This window comes from Nilaparvata lugens, chromosome 5, assembly GCF_014356525.2.
Source record: "Nilaparvata lugens isolate BPH chromosome 5, ASM1435652v1, whole genome shotgun sequence".
Classification (NCBI taxonomy): Eukaryota; Metazoa; Arthropoda; class Insecta; order Hemiptera; family Delphacidae; genus Nilaparvata; species Nilaparvata lugens.
Window position 1 is genome coordinate 53970110 of NC_052508.1, and position 18924 is coordinate 53989033.

An 18924-nucleotide genomic window follows, 5' to 3' on the forward strand; every position below is an offset into this window, starting at 1 on the left:
CAGTCTTCACTACTATTGACCAACAAATTGAACGTGTAAGAAATGAAAAAAATGGTAATACAATGAAAGATACGGAAGATAATTATGATACTACATTCATACAGTGTATGCTGTGAAGCAGTTCACATAATGTATAAATATAAGCATAGTGAATGGAAAGCATGTGAAAGAGATTGATTAAAATAAACTTAACTAATATTAATACAGAAATTATTATGAAGCAAAGAAAAGAAAATATATTAAGGTTAACAAGTCAAGCTATACTAAATATAATATAAGTGTTACATACGTCATAATCATGTAAATTTGAAAAAAGTAAATTAATCTAAGACTAATCTAAGAATTACTAGTTTGAAAGAGAGACAAGTATTATTGAACAAAAGATTCATGTGCAAAAATAATTTACAATGCATGCTTGAGAGAGAAAAAAACAAAAAAAAAATGTATGTGAGTTATATCATAGTAGTTATATATCTATAATAGTAGGCTTAGTTAATAATAATATGCATGGGGGAATTTACCTTTCTTTACCTATATCAGTCAATAAAAGTGATATTCATAGAAAAAACAATGCAAAGCAAAAAATAATATATATTTTAAACAATTTTTACAGCAATATAATACTACTTGTAATACATAATAAAATACTCTATTCATCAGGTGAAGATAATTTGTAACTCTAATGAAGACGTTATAATCCAGCATTAATCAAATGCTTGAAACCATATTTCTGTCGGCTGACAAAATAGAGTGAGATCATAAAGAGTAAGAGACTTCTGAAAAAATCTCTATATTTTATTTATTTCTCTACTTCTTCAGTCTCTTGAGTTTAAAAATACACAGAGTACAGAACCAAGTTTATAAAATAATTCAATAGTTTTTTTTTCAGCTGAAATCGTTAAAAATGTTAACATTATATTATTTTGTTCAATTTGTTAAAATCAAAAAGAATGTTTTAGAATTAGACTTTCCTAGAATGTTGCTTTGAGAATAAATATTATCCATGTTATTGTAAAAAATTGAAGTATGTTCTTACGTCAAACAAAGCAAACAAATTTTTTATTTGAAATGTGTAAAGTCGGTCTTTGAGGAGTGAATTTATTGATTGAGTTGATTGTATTCATCCTTGAATTGCTCAACTAGTGACTTGTTGAGCTTCTGGCAGGCCTGGTGATATACATCTGCCATCTGTGAATGTTTGCCGTACCGCTTCTCAAATCGCAGATAGTCCATCCAAACATCTGTAAAAGAGAAGCACAACTTGAAAAATCTGGTGTGGTGCACTCACACATCTTTCCTTGCCGTTATGAAAATTGATCAACTGACGCTAGTGTTCCCGGGCATCTCAAGTCCACTTTTCTAAGATCTGAGCCAGCTGGTGACAGGACAATAACGCTGGAGACACACGAAGTCTGCTATCTCTTCATAGTGAATGATTTAATAGAATCAACAGTTGCCAACAGTTTGCAATTGAATAATCTTATTTTATCTAATTTCGAGCTTATTTTTAATTTTAGGTGAAAATGTTACTGAACATTAATTGTAGAGATTTTCATGCTCAATCTTTTCCATTTGCAATTTTTTGTTTAAATTGTATCTGAAGCCTGATAATTGAAAATCTAAAATCAAACTTTGCATAGATGGTGCAGTGCTCCTGAAATTTTTACAGATATGGGACTCGTAGCAGTTGATAGAGCTTATCAATGACTTTTCTAGGTATGATTGATCATATCGTTGATACATATGATACATATATATGATACATATACATATGATTTGATCAAAATCGTTGGAGCCGTTTTCGAGAAAATCGCGAAAAACCCTGTTTTGACAACATTTTCGCCATTTTAGCCGCCATCTTGAATAATAGCATTTGATCGAAATTGTTCGTGTCGGATCCTTATAGTGTAAGGACCTTAAGTTCCAAATTTCAAGTCATTCCGTTAATTGGGAGATGAGATATCGTGTATACAGACACGCACACACACACACACACACACACCACACACACACACACACACACACACACACACACACACACAAATACCCAAAAACCACTTTTTTGGACTCAGGGGACCTTGAAACGTATAGAAATATAGAAATTGGGGTACCTTAATTTTTTTCGGAAAGCAATACTTTCCTTATCTATGGTAATAGTGCCTATTTATATTATTATATTTTATAAGTTGCTTGGACTTGGTCAAAATAAAGACTGCAATTGTATTGTAGAATAGAGGACTTGGTTGTACCTGTTCTATCGGTGCCGAAATCAATGCAAGCGAGAATGTGGTACATGCGACTATATTTGACGTTGCACTCAGGCTGCATTTCCTCTAGCTGCATCATCCTGTGATGCAGTTCTAGGCAGCGAGGAGATTGCTTCACAATTTCGAAGTAAAACTTGCGGGCGGCCTGAATGCCCTTCGACACAGCAATCCGCTCCAACCAAATCACCTTCAAAGGGTTGCAGATGTCTGGCTGTTCCTTCATACTGGTGCCTTTCTTCAGCAATCCTTCAACCTGAAATAATTGAATGAATAAATTTTTTCTTGACGAAACTTTGAATCACAAAAACTTGCACACCTCGAAAGTCTTCAGTAATTTATTTCTATTTCAAGTCCTTTTAAAATCCAATTCAACATAACAATCCATGATGAAATATTCTCCTCAAATAACGTTTCAAGTCCTGATTTCACCAAAAACGTAAACTAGGTTTGAGCGGTAATTTGATCTTGTCAGATGATTTTTAATTGTTTTTGTAAGATGATTTTTGTTAGTTTCAAACAGGTCCTCCTATATACTACCAGACCTGAGCCTAGAAAAAAATGTCCGCCATAGTTGGTGGACTAAGGACCGCCGCCAAGTAGACCCACGTTAATCCACGAATAGCAGCCCACGCCGTGGGATGTTTTGTAAACCATTGCTATAAAATATGATTCATAATCAATCAGCTGACAAGTGGATTATTCAATGCATGTATTACACAGATGTCTAGAGAAGCCTAGCAATGGTTTACAAAACATCCCACGGCGTGGGTTGCTTTTCGTGGATTAGCGTGGGTCTACTTTGTGGCGGGCCTTACAGGAATTTCCATCAAGAAGAAAATCACTAATCAGCTGTTTGGGAGGGTCTTAGTTTGTCAAAATCTCAGACCATCGTTCCCGTTAAAAATACTAATGTCTGCCACCAAGTATAGCGACCATTTTTTTGTTAGCCGAGCATAATGTTTCCAATAGAGGCTATAACCTTCATAAAAAGTTCAAAAACGTCAAATAAAGGAACAAATAAAATTAATGTTATTGGAAATTCTCGCTCTTTCCAAATTACTATTCTTAGAATTAGATTTTGACTGATAGTTTTATAGCTATTGGCGTTTCTAAAAAAATCAATGTTATCTAGAAAAGTAAGGTATCGATGTTACACAATTTTACTGGATATTTTTTGTAGCAAATTTCATATAGAATCTATAGTCTTCGACTGTTATACATTTTATGGGGCACTCTGTATAAATGAGTAAACAACAAATAACTGAATACGTAACTGAAACATAGCCTATATTTATAAGATCAAAAATCTGGTGTGGTGCACTCACAAAACTTTCCTTGCCGTTATGAAAATTGATCCCCTGACGCTAGTGTTCACGGGCATCTCAAGTCTACTATTTAAAGATCTGAGCTAGCTGGTGACAAGACAATAACGCTGGAGACACACGAGGTCTGCTATCTCTTCATAGTGAATGATTTAATAGAAACAACAGTTTGCAATTGAATAATCACATTTTCTCGAATTTCGAGCTTATTTTTAATTTTAGGTGAAAATGTTACTAAACATTAATTGTAGAGATTCTCATGTTCAATCTTTTCCAATTGAATTTTTTTTGTTTAAATTGTATCTGAAGTCTTATAATTGGGAGTCTAAAATCAAACTTTGCATAGAGGGGGCGGAGCTCCCAAAATTTTTACATATATGGGACTTGTGGCAGTTGATAGAGCTCATCAATAACTATTGTAGGTAGAAAATTTGATCAAAATCGTTGGAGCCGTTTTCAAGAAAATCGCGAAAAACCCTATTTTTGACAACATTTTCGCCATTTTAGCCGCCATCTTGAATTGCATTTGATCGAAATTGTTCGTGTCGGATCCTTATATTGTAAGGACCTTAAGTTCCTAATTTCAAGTCATTCCGTTGATTGGGAGATGAGATATCGTGTACACAGACGCACATACACTCATACACACACACACACACACACACACACACACACACACACACACACACACACACACACACACATACAGACCAATACCCAAAAACCACTTTTTTGGACTCAGTGGACCTTGAAACGTATAGAAATTTAGAAATTGGGGTACCTTAATTATTTTTTTCGGAAAGCAATACTTTCCTTGTCTATGGTGATGGGGCAAGGAAAGTAAAAACTTGTCAATATAAACAGCTGATCAGACTTCTCATTGATTGCCATCTCTAGGTGGCGCACGACGAGAAAACTGTAAAATCGGGGTCCCTTTCGTCGTGCACAATTAAAATACAGAGTGATCGGAAAGTACGGCAACAGACCTTGGACTTTTGCTTGGTCTCGTCGTTGGCCATCCAGTAGAGCAGCATTTGTTTCCAAAGCGGCAACGCAGCACCCTGCAGAGCGCGGTTGGCCTCGTCAAAGATAGCGGTCGCCCCCTCCACCTCGCCCCACACCAGGTGCATGCGCATGCGCAGCTCCCACAGTGCAACACTGTCGCTCATGTTCTCCGTTGCCTCCTGCAGCACCACTCGCAGCCACTTCTTGCTAAACTCCTGCAATCAAATTGACCTACATTACAATCATGTAGCAAATCACTCTCCCAACCTAACCTATGATTCAATGATACAATGATTTATTTCAGCCAAAAAATACATTATGTACATTAGGCTAAGTCATATTATTATTACAATAACATTTATATTATTTAACTTAATTTATTATCACAGATGTACTAGTCTTAATAATTATAAACAATAAACGCCATAATTCATGCAAAATACTTATAACTTTTAATCCTTAGAGATGAAGTTAGTATAGCCTAAAAATGTGATGAGGTTAACTTCCGAATATTACAGATAAAATAATTACTGTACATATGAGCTGGCAATCATCGAATTGAGGTTGGCCTCCCTGAATTCATGTATAGAATAGGAGGGGTTGGAGATCAACCATGACTTCAAGCTTCTATTGAATGTCACAAGGGGCAGGCTTCTTATTTCGTTTGGTAGCATATTAAAAACCCTAATACCAGATGAGGGAAAGCTTCTGCTTGTTCGCTCCAATCTGACTCTTGACTAACAAACAAATTAGCCAAGTTGTGTTATTTATTACAATCATGTAACAAATTACTAAACTAACAAACAAATCAGTCTAACTGTGTTTTTCATTACAATCATATAGCAAACCACTCTTCTAACTTGACCTAACCTAACAAAAAAATTAGCCAAGTTGTGCTATTTATTACAATCATTTAGACAAACGGATCACTCTCTTAGTTTCAATGGTGACATCAGCAAACTTTTCGTGGTCATATTTCACTGCAAAGAAAGGGTGTGATCAATTTGAATACATATAATTATGTGCAATGATGTGGTGTGCTGGAAAAAAGGGGTGAAAATACCTTGCCAACTATGGTTTCCCATGCAATAGGCAGGTAAGGTATAACAGATAGTGGAAAGGTGTGAAAGGTAAACTGATAAATTTGAAATTTGATCAGCAAAAATGCGATTTTCTTTTTTCTTTCAAGTGAACCTAAACAATACACTGTTGTCTCAATAACAGTTGCTATTAAGTTCAGTGTGCACCTGTCATATGTAACGTACCAGCTCTACATTCCACTTTCAATAAGCCCTTTTACAATTAAATTACTTGAAAACTTAAGGACCGGTTTCCGAGCTCGGGATTTAGCTAAGTTCTAGACTTTAAACAGCTGGAGTCAAAAAATTGGCTTTCCGAAACGGGGCGTTGTCGCAGTTTTTATGATTATCTTTATTTTCTCATTTCTATAATTGGAAACGTTTTTCCTTGACGAAATGATACATTCCTAAATAATTCAAAATAGCTGAAACTTAACACTATTTTCTCTTTATTTTATTTTGTGTTCAATTTTCTAGTTTTCGAAATTTAATTTAAACGTGGACTGCGACTACGCTTCTTTTCGGAAAGCCAATTTTCTGACTCCAGCTGTTTAAAGTTTAGAACTTAGCTAAATCCCAAGCTCGGAAACCGGCCCTAGAGTAGCAAGTAAAAAAAACTATGCATTCTACAGCTGTTCCATTGGAAAGTTTGAATGTGATAAGGTACCTGAAGTGCAAGATCAGCAGATTCGTCGTCCTGACTGCCAGATGCAGCATCCACTTGCTTTACGTCTAACTTCATGTCGTCTCTCTTTGGCAGCTTTAGCACGTCTGTTCTCAGCTTCTCCAACTACACAAAAAATACGACATACTTTACTAAATAAACTCAGCACCTGATCAAAATTGGTTTGCTATTCTCGACTGTCATTGGACACAGCAGAGGGCTCCATCCTTTCCTAGCTCCGCACTGTTGCCAAATTGTTCATAATAATAACATTATTTAATAAGCAGCAAAGTTGATTTTATTTTCCAGCTATTTAGATAAGATAGACAATAATTTATGATAGTGTAATTTCGAGGAAATAATAAACAAAAATTATCAACACTTTTCTATTTTAAAAGCAATAAGCTACAGAGCTAAAACTTGAATATCATACTGAAAAAATCTTCAAGAATTGAAACAGAAGATTGAAAAACATCAAAAGCTACATTATCACATGGATTATTTATTTAATCATACAGAATCACATAGCTTACAGAAAAGTACCACAGGCTTACGCCCAAAACGGTTTCAATTCTAATTTATTCAACAGTCCAAATGTAGCTAAATTATGTGTCATTTCAACATTCTTCAATTACACACTCAATTTGCAATTCAAAACACACAAAAATCATTTTTAAATTTAAAAAAATACTTCTAAATTGAATTAAATCAAATACAAATATTCAGAAATTTCAAACTTTGAAAAAACTACAAAATTTTGAGACAGGGCACACAGATTAAAGACATACTGACAGATAGGAAATATGAGAAATGAGTCTTCATAAATGTAGGCATTGAATTGGAAAGAGAATTAAAATGCATGATGACGAAAAACCAGCAAGATGTCTTGAAAACATTAACAGATTGTATTCATCAAGATAACGGGTAGTTATTTGGCCAGAATTGATATGCCGATCAAGTACAAGGACCAGTTGCACAGAAGCCTATTAAATTAGAACCGTGTGATTAATTGCCATGATAACCAATCAGAGAAGGCTTCTCTCGGGGTATTCAATCACGGTTGGAATTTAACATGCTTTTGTGCAACTGGGCACTGGTTTTCAAAAATATTTCTATGCAAGTGGACTGGAACTTTTATTTTTATCAATTTATCCATATTCATACATAGGAATCATTCCAGAATGATTAAAAGTTGTCACCTGTGGAGCCTCAGATAAATTTGGCAAGCCACATCCTCAGCAACACCAACACGGGTCACATTCACTTCATCAAGATCTCAGTTGATCAGCAATCAGTCCTTGTAGGCAACTTCAGTAGGTCTTTACTACGTCAAGTTCATGTTGCTTTCAGAAAGTACAGTAGATAAAGTATCGTACATTGAATTCTAAAATATTATAAAAAAATTATAGCAAGACCAACGATATTGCCATTTAGAAGAAACCAAACCATTCGCTAACTCAACCTTCAACTACGGTAAATTCTCACAAATCCCTGACTTGTGCTGACTGTTTATCAGCCTGCAACGAAAAACTTGTTGTGAAACTTGTGGCACAAAATAGATACTTGAAAAACTAATACACTCGCTTTCAGACCTCCATTGAACGAGACAAAGGACATTCAGATACGATTTTTACGAAAAAATATGTAATAAATGCACTTACCCATTGCTGAAAGTAGATCTCGTCATTATCTTTGCTCGAGAAGCTAGCTTTACCGCTCTGAAGGTCGATCAACATGTTCGCGTACATACTCCACATTTTCTCTGTGTTCACCGTTTTCACTGCTGTTCTATACACACTGATACAGTTGCTATAAATTGCAAAAGGAACCAATTTCAAATTTTATTTTGGATAAAAAAACACACACACTTTACATTTTCAATGATATAAAACAAAAGTAGCCTAATATTATTGGTCGAAGTAAAGGAACGATTTTGACATCTGATTTCCAAACAAAAATCCTTTATTGAAATAAAACACATCTATAAAACGCAAAGTGATGCAACAAAGGTTGAAGAGAAAAAGAAGAACAGTGAAAGGAATCAATTCAGCCAGGTTAGAAAATAATATAGAATAGTAATTATTAACACGGAATCAACTTGAAACTATACTATGCGTAGGCTATATTAGCATTTCTAAAGAGTAAGTCACAAGATAACCATTAAACAGAGAAAAACTAGAACTATCCGAAAAATTATTCACAAGAATAAAAGCATTTATATACGTATAAGTAAGTCTTTCATATATGTTTGAATAGTAAGATACTCAACAGTCTTATTTGAGGAGCAAGCTCATTGAACAATTTAATAGAGACATGTTTCTACAATTCCTATAAGTAGCTAATTGTATATCGGTGAGAATCAATTCTGACATTTAACCTGTCTTGGATATACGGCCTACATGTTGCTAGATTGATGTTGTGCTTGACAAATAATTCTAATATGGATTTCTCTGTAGTCAAATAACTGTGGAACAATTATTGTCCCAGAGCTGAATTCCATACACTGAATGGCTGTAGATGTGAGCATAACGACACTCATTAAGGCCGGGTTTCACCAGGAACTAAACGTGTCGTTAGAGGAAGCGTAAACTCCAATTAGCCCTTAACTGACAAAATCGGATTTCATCACACACCTTTAGAGCTAATGAGCCGTTATAGAGTTAACTGGCCAAATTTGGTCAGTTAACATCTGTAATCTGTCGTTAAGAAAAAATGGCGGCGTTCTTTTTACTGTCATGTTGAAAGTAGAGGTTATGTTTTATTATTTATTCGCGGTGTTTACGATTATTTTCTATTAGATTAATTTGTTTCAATATGGAAAGGCCAAATAGTGCTTGAAGAAGAGCATACGAATTGGCATTTGAGAGTGACAGTGATGATGATTATGTTGTTCGCCAACCTAGATGGATAAGAGAAAGGGTTGATGATTTTAATAATTTGGACGAAATAAACTTATTTTTCAATCAGATTGACAAGATGCGTTCTTTCACTGTTCATGAATGTTGGTCCCTCCTTCTTTTGATAGCCAGTGAGCCTAGTGTTGAAACTGAACTGCTGGTCACAGGTTTTCAGGAGGTTCAGAAATGAATTGAAGCACACCAATACATTACATTACATTACATTACATTATTTGATGTTCTCATTTCAACAACTGTGCCAACATTTTGTTTTTCAGTCTCATCTACTGATCTGTCCATTTAATTAGATTGAAAGGAGTGGAAAAAGTTCAAAACAACGGTTTTTGAATAACAACCTGATACAAAATACAATACAAATTTACCTTAAATTTTCTTTTGTAAGACATTTCTTCTTAGAGGATGAATGCAGAGCCATTTTGGCAGCAGTATCCCAAGTGAGTTCTTCATTGGGGAATTTTGTCTGCATATCACTGCAAGAAAAAAAATTATGAAACGTGATAGAGAAATAATTTCAAGAAAGGGAAAATTGACACATTTATAGAACGGCAAAATAATAATTTGCAGCGAAAGACAATTAATAAAATTTCAAAACATAGATAAACCATTTTCAGCAAGAAAAAACATAAACATGGTAAAAAATAATTTCATTGTTTTAAAAATTCTACGATTAGATTAGGAGTACTATTATGAGCACTGAGAAAATTTCAAATTCTGTCCTATTCTCAAATACATGTATTTATTATCAGTAATTATTATTTACGTATGGAAAATAGACACAAAAAATCAGGTCATTTAACTTTGTCAACTTGATAGATATAAAAAGTTGTGAATTATAATATCTACCTCATCCCCGTTTATCTGATATGAATATTGTTGATTTTTTTTAATAGTGATCAATTATTATAAGTCGAATTTATTATATCTCCAAGAAAATGTATAAATTCATTATTGAATAATTGAGATCAAATATTCTGGTAGTTCTACCAGAACTCTAGAAAACTATAGTTTACCAGAGATTGATAATGGTATAACAACCGAAACTGGTATCTCGTATTTCAATAAAGCTGTGGTTGGAAAACATCTAGTATTTTTACTCAGTATGGATAACTATCTCAATATCACCTTCAAAACTACCCAGAAAAAATATAATTTCTTTGTATCTTACAAAACAATTGACAATGGCGCGGAGTGGGAAAAGGATAGAGCTATCTGCTTTGCCAATAACAAACAAGGATAGTAAACAAATTCTTATCTTGAACCTCACTATGAATTTCATCAGTTAGCATCATTTGTGCTGTTCAATAAATTCTGTGATGATCAGGATCATTATTGAGTGATATTAACAGAAAATAAGAAGCATTTTTCTGGATGAAGTGTTTTCTATCAAGTTCGGTTGAACAATGAACGTAGTTTCTACTTCCCGTAGTTCATACAAATATGATTTTCATTACTTACGATACGATTTTGTTCTGTAGATTGCCGGTGAACTCGTAGGGCTTAGCGCATTCCAGCAGATCAACCATGAATGGCAGGTTGTTGATTTTGCTCATTGCTGCATCGTAGATATCATCCAAGGTCTGGATATCATCTGGGACCGGCAGACAGCTATTATCTGACATCAATTCAAAAACACACTCTTCATTCCAATTCTACAATTTAAACCATAAAAGTATTAACTATTTAACAGTAATTTAGTAGCATAGAGAAAATATAGCATGAGAAGATATCCCATAGTGTAGATCGTTTTTGTTCCAAATTTCAAGCCGATTACTGTCGACTACAGTCTATTATTAGCTTACTGTTTTGACTAGGTTGCTAGATAAGCTTGTATTGTATCTGATGACCTCAGATATTGCTGCAATAAAGATTCTATTCTATTCTATTCTAGGTGAGAGTGTAAGAAGAACGGCACAGTATGAAATACTACCAGCGACACAAATCTTCACGAAAAAAAACTACTAGGACTATCAGCTTGAGGTAAAGGTGAAACTTGCGACATAACCGCCCTATACCATGGGATATCTTATTATGCTATCTTTTCTCTATGTTAATAGTTACCGAATATGCTGATTAAAGTAAACAACTGAATAGTACAATGAGTATCGATTTATGAATATCAGGTTCAATTTAATCCTGATTTATTCATTTATTCGTATGGCTTTTATCGGCAGAGAAATCCTTTTGGATTTGCCTTGCCGTATTACCCAATGTCATTTCCTATTTACACTCAGGTTCATAGGTTATATTATATAAAGGAGTCTTCAAGTTTTCTCACTAAAAATTTACACTTTGATCCTGATAGCAATTAAAAATATTTATGATATATGATTTATCAATCATTTAACATAACACAACTTCTGGATACTCAGCATTGAATAAATAACATGAAATGCCGAGCTGGTTCATCATATTTCTTCACAATTTACAAACGATTTGGCAGTGGTGCGGAGTTAGAAAAGGATGGAGTTATCTTTTTTGTCTAATGACAGATAAGAATAGCAAACCAATATTAATAACTGAATAATCCAATATCTATATTTGTATAGCTATCCAATGAAAGCTATATAAGGACTAATAGCAAAAGGAAATTTGAGGAATGAACATTCCAAAAAAAATTGGTTAACTGTAATCTATAATATAATAAAGGAAACAACCGACTAATACACGTGCAGAATAGAAAATTAACGAATGACGCAACATCACGTTTGAACTACTGGACTGATTAACTTGAAATTTTGCATATAGATTCTCAATATACCGAGGATAGTTATAGGCCTATTTAAAATTCTTTGAAAAGATTTCAGTAGGTCAAGTTTTTGATCAGACCCTTGAGGAGCACGGGTTACCTGCTAGTCTCTACTAAATATTGCATCTTCAATTATAATAATCAGGAGCTGACTTGACTGACTTGAGATGAATGTGAACAGCCAATTACCTTGTTTTTCGTTGAGTGTTTTATTAATGTGTATCAATTGGAGCCGGAACAGCTCAAGGTGCAGCATTACAGAGTCGGCGTGGAGGAGCAGTCCATCCTGCAGATGCTTGCGCGCCTTTTCAATGCTCTTACACGCCTCCAGCTCCCAGTTGGCCGCGAACTTGAACAGGCTCGGTATGTTGCCGTGAATATTCAGCAGCTGAACAAACACTTCTCTTCCCGACGCATAGAATTCCTGTCAACATAATAGTATTATATTATTCCCATGAGTTATAATGGAACTATTCCCACTCAGCCCGCCCGAGTGAGTATGAATTGTACAATCACTCACTATACCGGACACGTTCACTGATTGTACAATCACTTACTGTACCGGACACGTTCACTGATTGTACAATCACTCACTGTACCGGACACGTTCACTAATTGTACAATCACTCACTGTACCGGACACGTTCACTGATTGTACAATCACTCACTGTACCGGACACGTTCACTAATTGTACAATCACTCACTGTACCGGACACATTCACTGATTGTACAATCACTCACTGTACCGGGACTCGTTCACTGATTGTACAATCACTCACTGTACCGGACACGTTCACTGATTGTACAATCATTCACTGTACCGGGCTCGTTCACTGATAGTAATATGTGAGAACCAGCCTCAATTCTTCAACCCCTGGAATCTATAAAGTGCAGAAAAAATAACAACTCACAACTCCACTGAAAAAAACAGACCACAAACTGCTATAAAACGTCATCATGTAATTTGGGATTACAAACTTATATTAAAGATTAGGCTACAAGTCCCAGAACAACGTTTTTTCTTAAATAAATTTTTATTCCTACAGTTGAATTATAAAAATCAGAAGGTTGAATAAATAGGCTAGGTGATAGAATTTGACTCAACAAGAGTACGAACAGGTCGATATTTAGCTTTCAGTTGAGGTAGCGCTCGCGATCTACCTTCATAATAACATTGTAAAGCATGGGAGAGAACAGAACGGTTGAGTCTCGATAGAGTTTCAGCACGATGACATTCAAATGTTTTTATCATAGCCAGCTGATCAGTGGCATCAATCGAAACCACAAGCGACTCACCACTACCTCCGTAAACAAAGCCATAGTGCATTCTGGTGACGTCAGCCACTTCCTCCGTAAACAAAGCCCTAGTGCATTCGTGTGACGTCAGCACAGGTAGGGCTCCTACACCAATGAAAATTCGTTGATTTCAGCTGATCTATATCAACTAGTATTTTTATTGAAGTAGGAGCCCTACCTGTGCTGACGTCACACGAATGCACTAAGGCTTTGTTTACGGAGGTAGTGCGTCAGCACAGGTAGGGCTACTCAGCACCTCCCAACCTTCGTAGACAGATTGTCTACTAACTTTGACCACCTCCTACACCAATAAAAACACTCACATTTGTTGATTTCAGCTTATCTATATCAGCTAGTGTTTTTATTGAATGCACTATAGCTTTGTTTACGGAGGTAGTGGACACACTCGTTCTGTTCAAACGTCCACATAACATAACACGCTTTCTAGCTGTTATGTCTCTACACATGTCTCAACCGAAAGGGCATATTATTAGTAGAACACCAAGTAAAACCATCAACAATGACAGTACTTTCCATGAATAATTTTCATTAAGAATTGACAAATTCAAAACAAGATTAGCATCAAATCAACGAGCAAATCCAGAGCCATATTTTTCAATAAATTATGATTGTGATAGAAGAAAAATAATAATCAAGTTAATGATAAAAAGATGAAGTGACTAAATCTAACTTAACCAGTAATAAAGTAGTGTAAATCATAATACAGGGTCACTACAGAAGATTCATAGTTTTTAAAAATAAGTAACTATTAAAGTACTCATTAAAATTTTAAATAATTTAAAATAATTATCTATTATAATATAATAAATAATTTTATATAATTTAAAATAAATTGATAATGCCGAGTGTTTTGAAAAGGACCTGCTTATTTAATTTGAGATTTCATAACAATGCATGCATTAGAACAGTTCTACAGCTTGCTTTAAGAGCAAGTTATTTTGAAATATACATTTTTTTCTAAAAAAAATTAGGTTCTGTTAAAACGCAACTGTGCGAAGTTGACCAGAATCAGTAACAATATGTTTTTGGAGACATTTTCCTTTTTTGTAATGGAACGTATTAGTGAAGACCCTCCTTCCGTCAACTTGATATATCCTCGTTGATGGGAGCTTTAAAGTGATGGCGAAGGCTGAAGATTAGAATCAACCTCACCAGCTTACCAACTTCTTTCCACAATATTTATGGTTTTATACTAAAAAATTAACGATTTTTCAAGGTCATTTTTGAAACACCCGGCGTAACTTTTGAAATAATAAAACTTGACAACTTACAATTTCCTTGCAGAATTTGATGTAGGAAATCCATATTTTAAGATCGTTGGGATATCTTAGTATTGCTTCATTGAACAACTTTTTTACACGGTTAGCGATACTAATTTCAATACGGGATTTGCTTGACGGTAGTTTCTTTTGCTGAAAACAATAAAGAATATATTTTTATGCGCACAAGTTTATTAATACAGTTGTTCTTCAAAGAAATGTGTCTATTGAAGAGAGTATTTACTTTAAAAATAGAACCAGGAAAACCTCCAAGACTTCCTAATTTCAAATACGAATAATTCTGTCTGACTTCAACATAATACAAATAATTCATTTACTATTATTGATTTTATTGAATTCATATATTTACTGATATTGTTATCAACATTAATTCATTTTTTGATCGTGGAGAGTTGAATTAGAAATAAAGAAGCAGATTAAATTGAAAATTAAGTATCCCTGAATATATATGCTTTTAGATTAAATGAATTAATCATTACAAAGAATAGTCATTATTTAAATTTTCATTAAAAACTACACCATTATGCATATTTTAAACAATAAGGCAAAAATTATCTGTTTTAATAGTTTTGTAAGTACTGAACAATGCTTTTAGAGCAGTTTAGGAACACAATGAGTTTTGAAGTTATTTTACTTTATAAAGTAGATCAGTTACATGACTAGTAGCCTGTAAGCACAACAAATTAGAAAAATGACTCCATTTTTTTTAGTAGTTATACAATAGTAGATTAATCAACTGATTCTGAAATAAATGCATAAATAATTTCATTTTCAGACTGCTGGTCGGGTTATACATTTAATTATTATTGAGGGAGAACTGAATTTACAATTACAATGGAGTTCATGCGAAAAAAGACATGGCACAACAAAAGTACAAGTTGAATAGTTGAGGTACATACAAGTTTTGGAAAATTTACAAAACATAACTTTTGTCTTAGGTCGGTTTGACACGTCAATAATGATAATAAAAATTACCAATGAATGATAGAATATATCTTTCGCCAAAATTATTGAAATGCCCTTTCTATTTACCTTGAACTCTACCATTAAACAAAAAGTTATAGTTACCATTAACTATTCAGAAAATAATGGAGGGAAAACTAAGACAACCCTGTCTAAAAATTATAGTATAGTGTCTCATAGACCTTAATACAGAGACTCCGATGGTTAACTTGTGTGGGGCACCTATCAATAAAGCAATTATTTTCACAAAAAATAATAATTTCATTTTAGAAATATGAAAGAAAAATTCACATTTATGGACATTTCTTAATTTTTTTATTAAGCTATAAAAAGCTTAGTAACTTACTAGTTATTAACAGTGCAACCAAAATACCAACAAATGCAATTTACAGGACTATCATATAGATTGAATATACAAGGGTCATTCCATAAATAATGTACACAACTTTTTCCAGTAACATTCTAATTGATACTAAAATATCTCTCTACAGTCCTGTGCTACATATCCATTCTTTTCCACTCTTAATTTAAAATTTGGATATTAAAAACACTTATGAAGTGAAAAATGCACTTAACTATTTATTTATTTATTTATTAGATAGAGCGAACAATACAATAGTCGGAAAAGAAAAAACAGGCTATTGCCCAAAACTTCTTCAATTTCCTGATTTTGTCACAAATTGTCCAAATATTATGTAGGTTATGTTCACTTCAATTTCAACACCAAATCTTCAATCTAAAACTATGAATCAGAATAAAACAAAGAATTTCAAATTTAGATAGATTGATAATGAAACTTCCATTAAAACAAAAACCAAACTTCAAATATTATCAGTGACGAACGTTTCAACCCGGTAGAGATCATCAATGGACAGAAGAAACTAGCTCTCTATAGATATTTGTCTATAGAGAGTTAGTTTCATACTATATACTTTATATAGATATTATTTTATAGACTTTGCCTGTAGAAAGTTAGTTTCAACAGTATTATGTGATTGAATAGTACTACGCAGGCTGTCTTAAGACTATTTATTACCACTTTTCTCGCTCGAACCATCATGACCATGGTTATCTCATAGTCGATGTACTGCAGAATGTCTTCTTTCTTCTTCGGGTTACGAGCCAACTTGCATTCGAAATCTGCTCTCTTTTTTTTAATTTTCCTGTTGATAAAAAATTGAACAAAAAATTATCAATTATCTTTTCAAGAAATTATTGAAAAAGGCAGTTTTATGACAATACAACATGCTGCCTCCTTCTCATTAAGGGCCGTTTTCCGAGCTCGGGATTTAGCTAAGTCCAGACTTTAAACAGCTGGAGTCAGAAAATTGGCTTTCCGAAACGGGGGCGTAGTCAGTTCTTATGATGATCTTTATTTTCTCATTTCTATGATTGAAAACGTTTTTCCTTGACGAAATTAAACATTCCTAAATAATTCAAAATAGCTGAAACTTAACACTATTTTCTCTTTATTTTATTTTGTGTTCAATTTTCTAGTTTTCGAAATTTAATTTAATCTTTAAATTTCTGTTGCCGTAATACATGCGGTTCAAAACATGTACGAAATCTACATGTTTATGGTTGTACTTTGGTGGACAGGTAGCAAGTAGAATGTGAACAACGTTGTAAAATTTAATAAATTAAACTTGTTTCTGTTGCTACCCGCTATTGATCCTCGAAGGTGTAATTCCTCAGGGCCAAGCCAAGCCATGAAGTGTTTTTTCCACTTGTGTTTTTTGTCGTCAGGGCAGAAAGCTCTCAGATTGGCTGGTTGGCCGATCGAGAATCAGCTGATAATCAGCCAATCGGAGAGCTTCCTTCCCTGCCGACTCATTCACCGCCAGTGCAAAAAAGCCTGAAAAAAATACGCTTAATGTGGCTTAGACCTAGCAACGCGGTGAGTTGTTGTAGCTGGAACGCATATCCATAAATACATTCGATTTGTATATTGTATAAACATTATGGCTTCTTTTAAAACCACTTTCGAGGGGATTGGTTGAGGTCGTTGACAGGGAGGTCGGCTGACTGAGAGCTTGCTTGTCGTGAGCGTGCGAGGAGCTTGGTTGTCGTCTACGGTCCCGACAACCAGTCCCCTTCGAATCAGTAGGGATTGACTGTCCTAACCAGTAGGGGATTGACTGTCGCGGAGACTTGTTGAAGCCAGCGTGAGAGGAGCTTGGTTGTCGTTACCGAACCCAACAACATTGGTTGTACCAACATTGGTTGTTGGGTTCGATAACAAGAACCAAGCTCATGAGAAAGTGAAATAGTTTATTTCATTCAATGTTTGCAGTGATAGGAGTGACAACGAGATAGTGAAAGAGAAAGAGAACCCGACAACCAAGCTCCTTGCATGCTGACGGGAAAGATTATATTTCATTTAATGTGTGCAGTGATAGAAGTGACAATATTAAGAAGCTTTTCTTCTAATAATCAAATTCATAGAATGTCTGAAACAGTGTCTGAGATTGTACTACTTCCCCGCCCGCACGGTTTCAATGCCCAATTGGCATTCTGGGATCGGCTGTCGGAGAGCTTGTTTGTCCTTAGCGTGCAAGAAGCTTGGTTGTCGGGTACGATCACCACTTATATCCACTTATATCCCGGCTGGCAGGGAGCTTAGTTGTCGTGAGCGTGTGAAGAGCTTGGTTGTCGGCAACCTTCGAAACTAGTTAACGGCAATGGTATTTTGCAAGGGGATTGGCTAACGCCTGTGGTCAAAATTGCGAGGAGCTTTGTTGTCGGGGAGACAGGTTAGTGGCGACCCGTATAGATGACGATGAGTGCGAGAGTGTGGATGGCTAGTCACTTGGCAATAGTGTAGACATGGCAATAGGAATTGCAGAAAGGGACGCACAAGCATGTGTTTCATGTAATGGAGCGCTGGATTAAATCCTACAAACAAAAGTTGAATATTACAGTAAGCCTACTTACTCAATTTCAGCCTTTGTGCAGAGTTCCAGCTTTTGCATCAATAATAATTCATCGCGTGGGTCTTCGGTAATCACATTGACTGTTTCTGCCATAATGAATAGTTTTATTGTAAATTTAATTTAATAATAAACTAAGAAAGCAATAGGTTTAATAAGAGAATTGACTAAACAAACAACATAACCTAGCCTACTATCAACGCTCAAAAGGTACAGAGGTAGCCTACAAGCTACAACATCTCTACCAAACTATCACAAACTCAATAAATTAATAAATAATAGTATTGAATGTTCAAATTCCAATAGCAGTTTAACAGAACAACAAAACACAATTTCACGGTGAAGAACAAGATGTCTTATTTTGTAAATAATGGGTTCATGAAAAATAGTAAATTGTTCAGGTTCCTGGAGATAAATTTTCATGAATCTAGG

At 34.6% G+C, this 18924-nt stretch overlaps 1 protein-coding gene across 1 annotated transcript; it reads right to left on the minus strand.

The window, feature by feature from the left end:
* Window positions 1-828: 828 nt before the first annotated feature.
* On the minus strand, window positions 829-18893 carry LOC111058153 (U3 small nucleolar RNA-associated protein 6 homolog). Its single transcript, XM_039428740.1, has 11 exons — window positions 18497-18893; window positions 16599-16725; window positions 14591-14731; window positions 12191-12425; window positions 10711-10867; window positions 9618-9725; window positions 7999-8146; window positions 6341-6463; window positions 4576-4809; window positions 2250-2520; window positions 829-1241 (listed from the first exon to the last, which is right to left on the minus strand). The coding sequence occupies exons 1-11, from the start codon at window positions 18586-18588 to the stop codon at window positions 1099-1101; spliced, it is 1779 nt and encodes a 592-aa protein (XP_039284674.1). The 5' UTR covers window positions 18589-18893; the 3' UTR covers window positions 829-1098.
* Window positions 18894-18924: the final 31 nt, after the last annotated feature.

Excerpts from the sequence above, each read along its gene's own strand:
- LOC111058153 (XM_039428740.1), bottom strand. The coding sequence starts at position 18,588 with ATGGCAGAAACAGTCAATGTGATTACCGAAGACCCACGCGATGAATTA. Across the intron at positions 10,868-12,190 it reads AACACTCAACGAAAAACAAG|ATAATAGCTGTCTGCCGGTC; the intron begins GTAATTGGCTGT and ends AATTGATGTCAG. Across the intron at positions 8,147-9,617 it reads CTTACAAAAGAAAATTTAAG|CAACTGTATCAGTGTGTATA; the intron begins GTAAATTTGTAT and ends TGCAATTTATAG.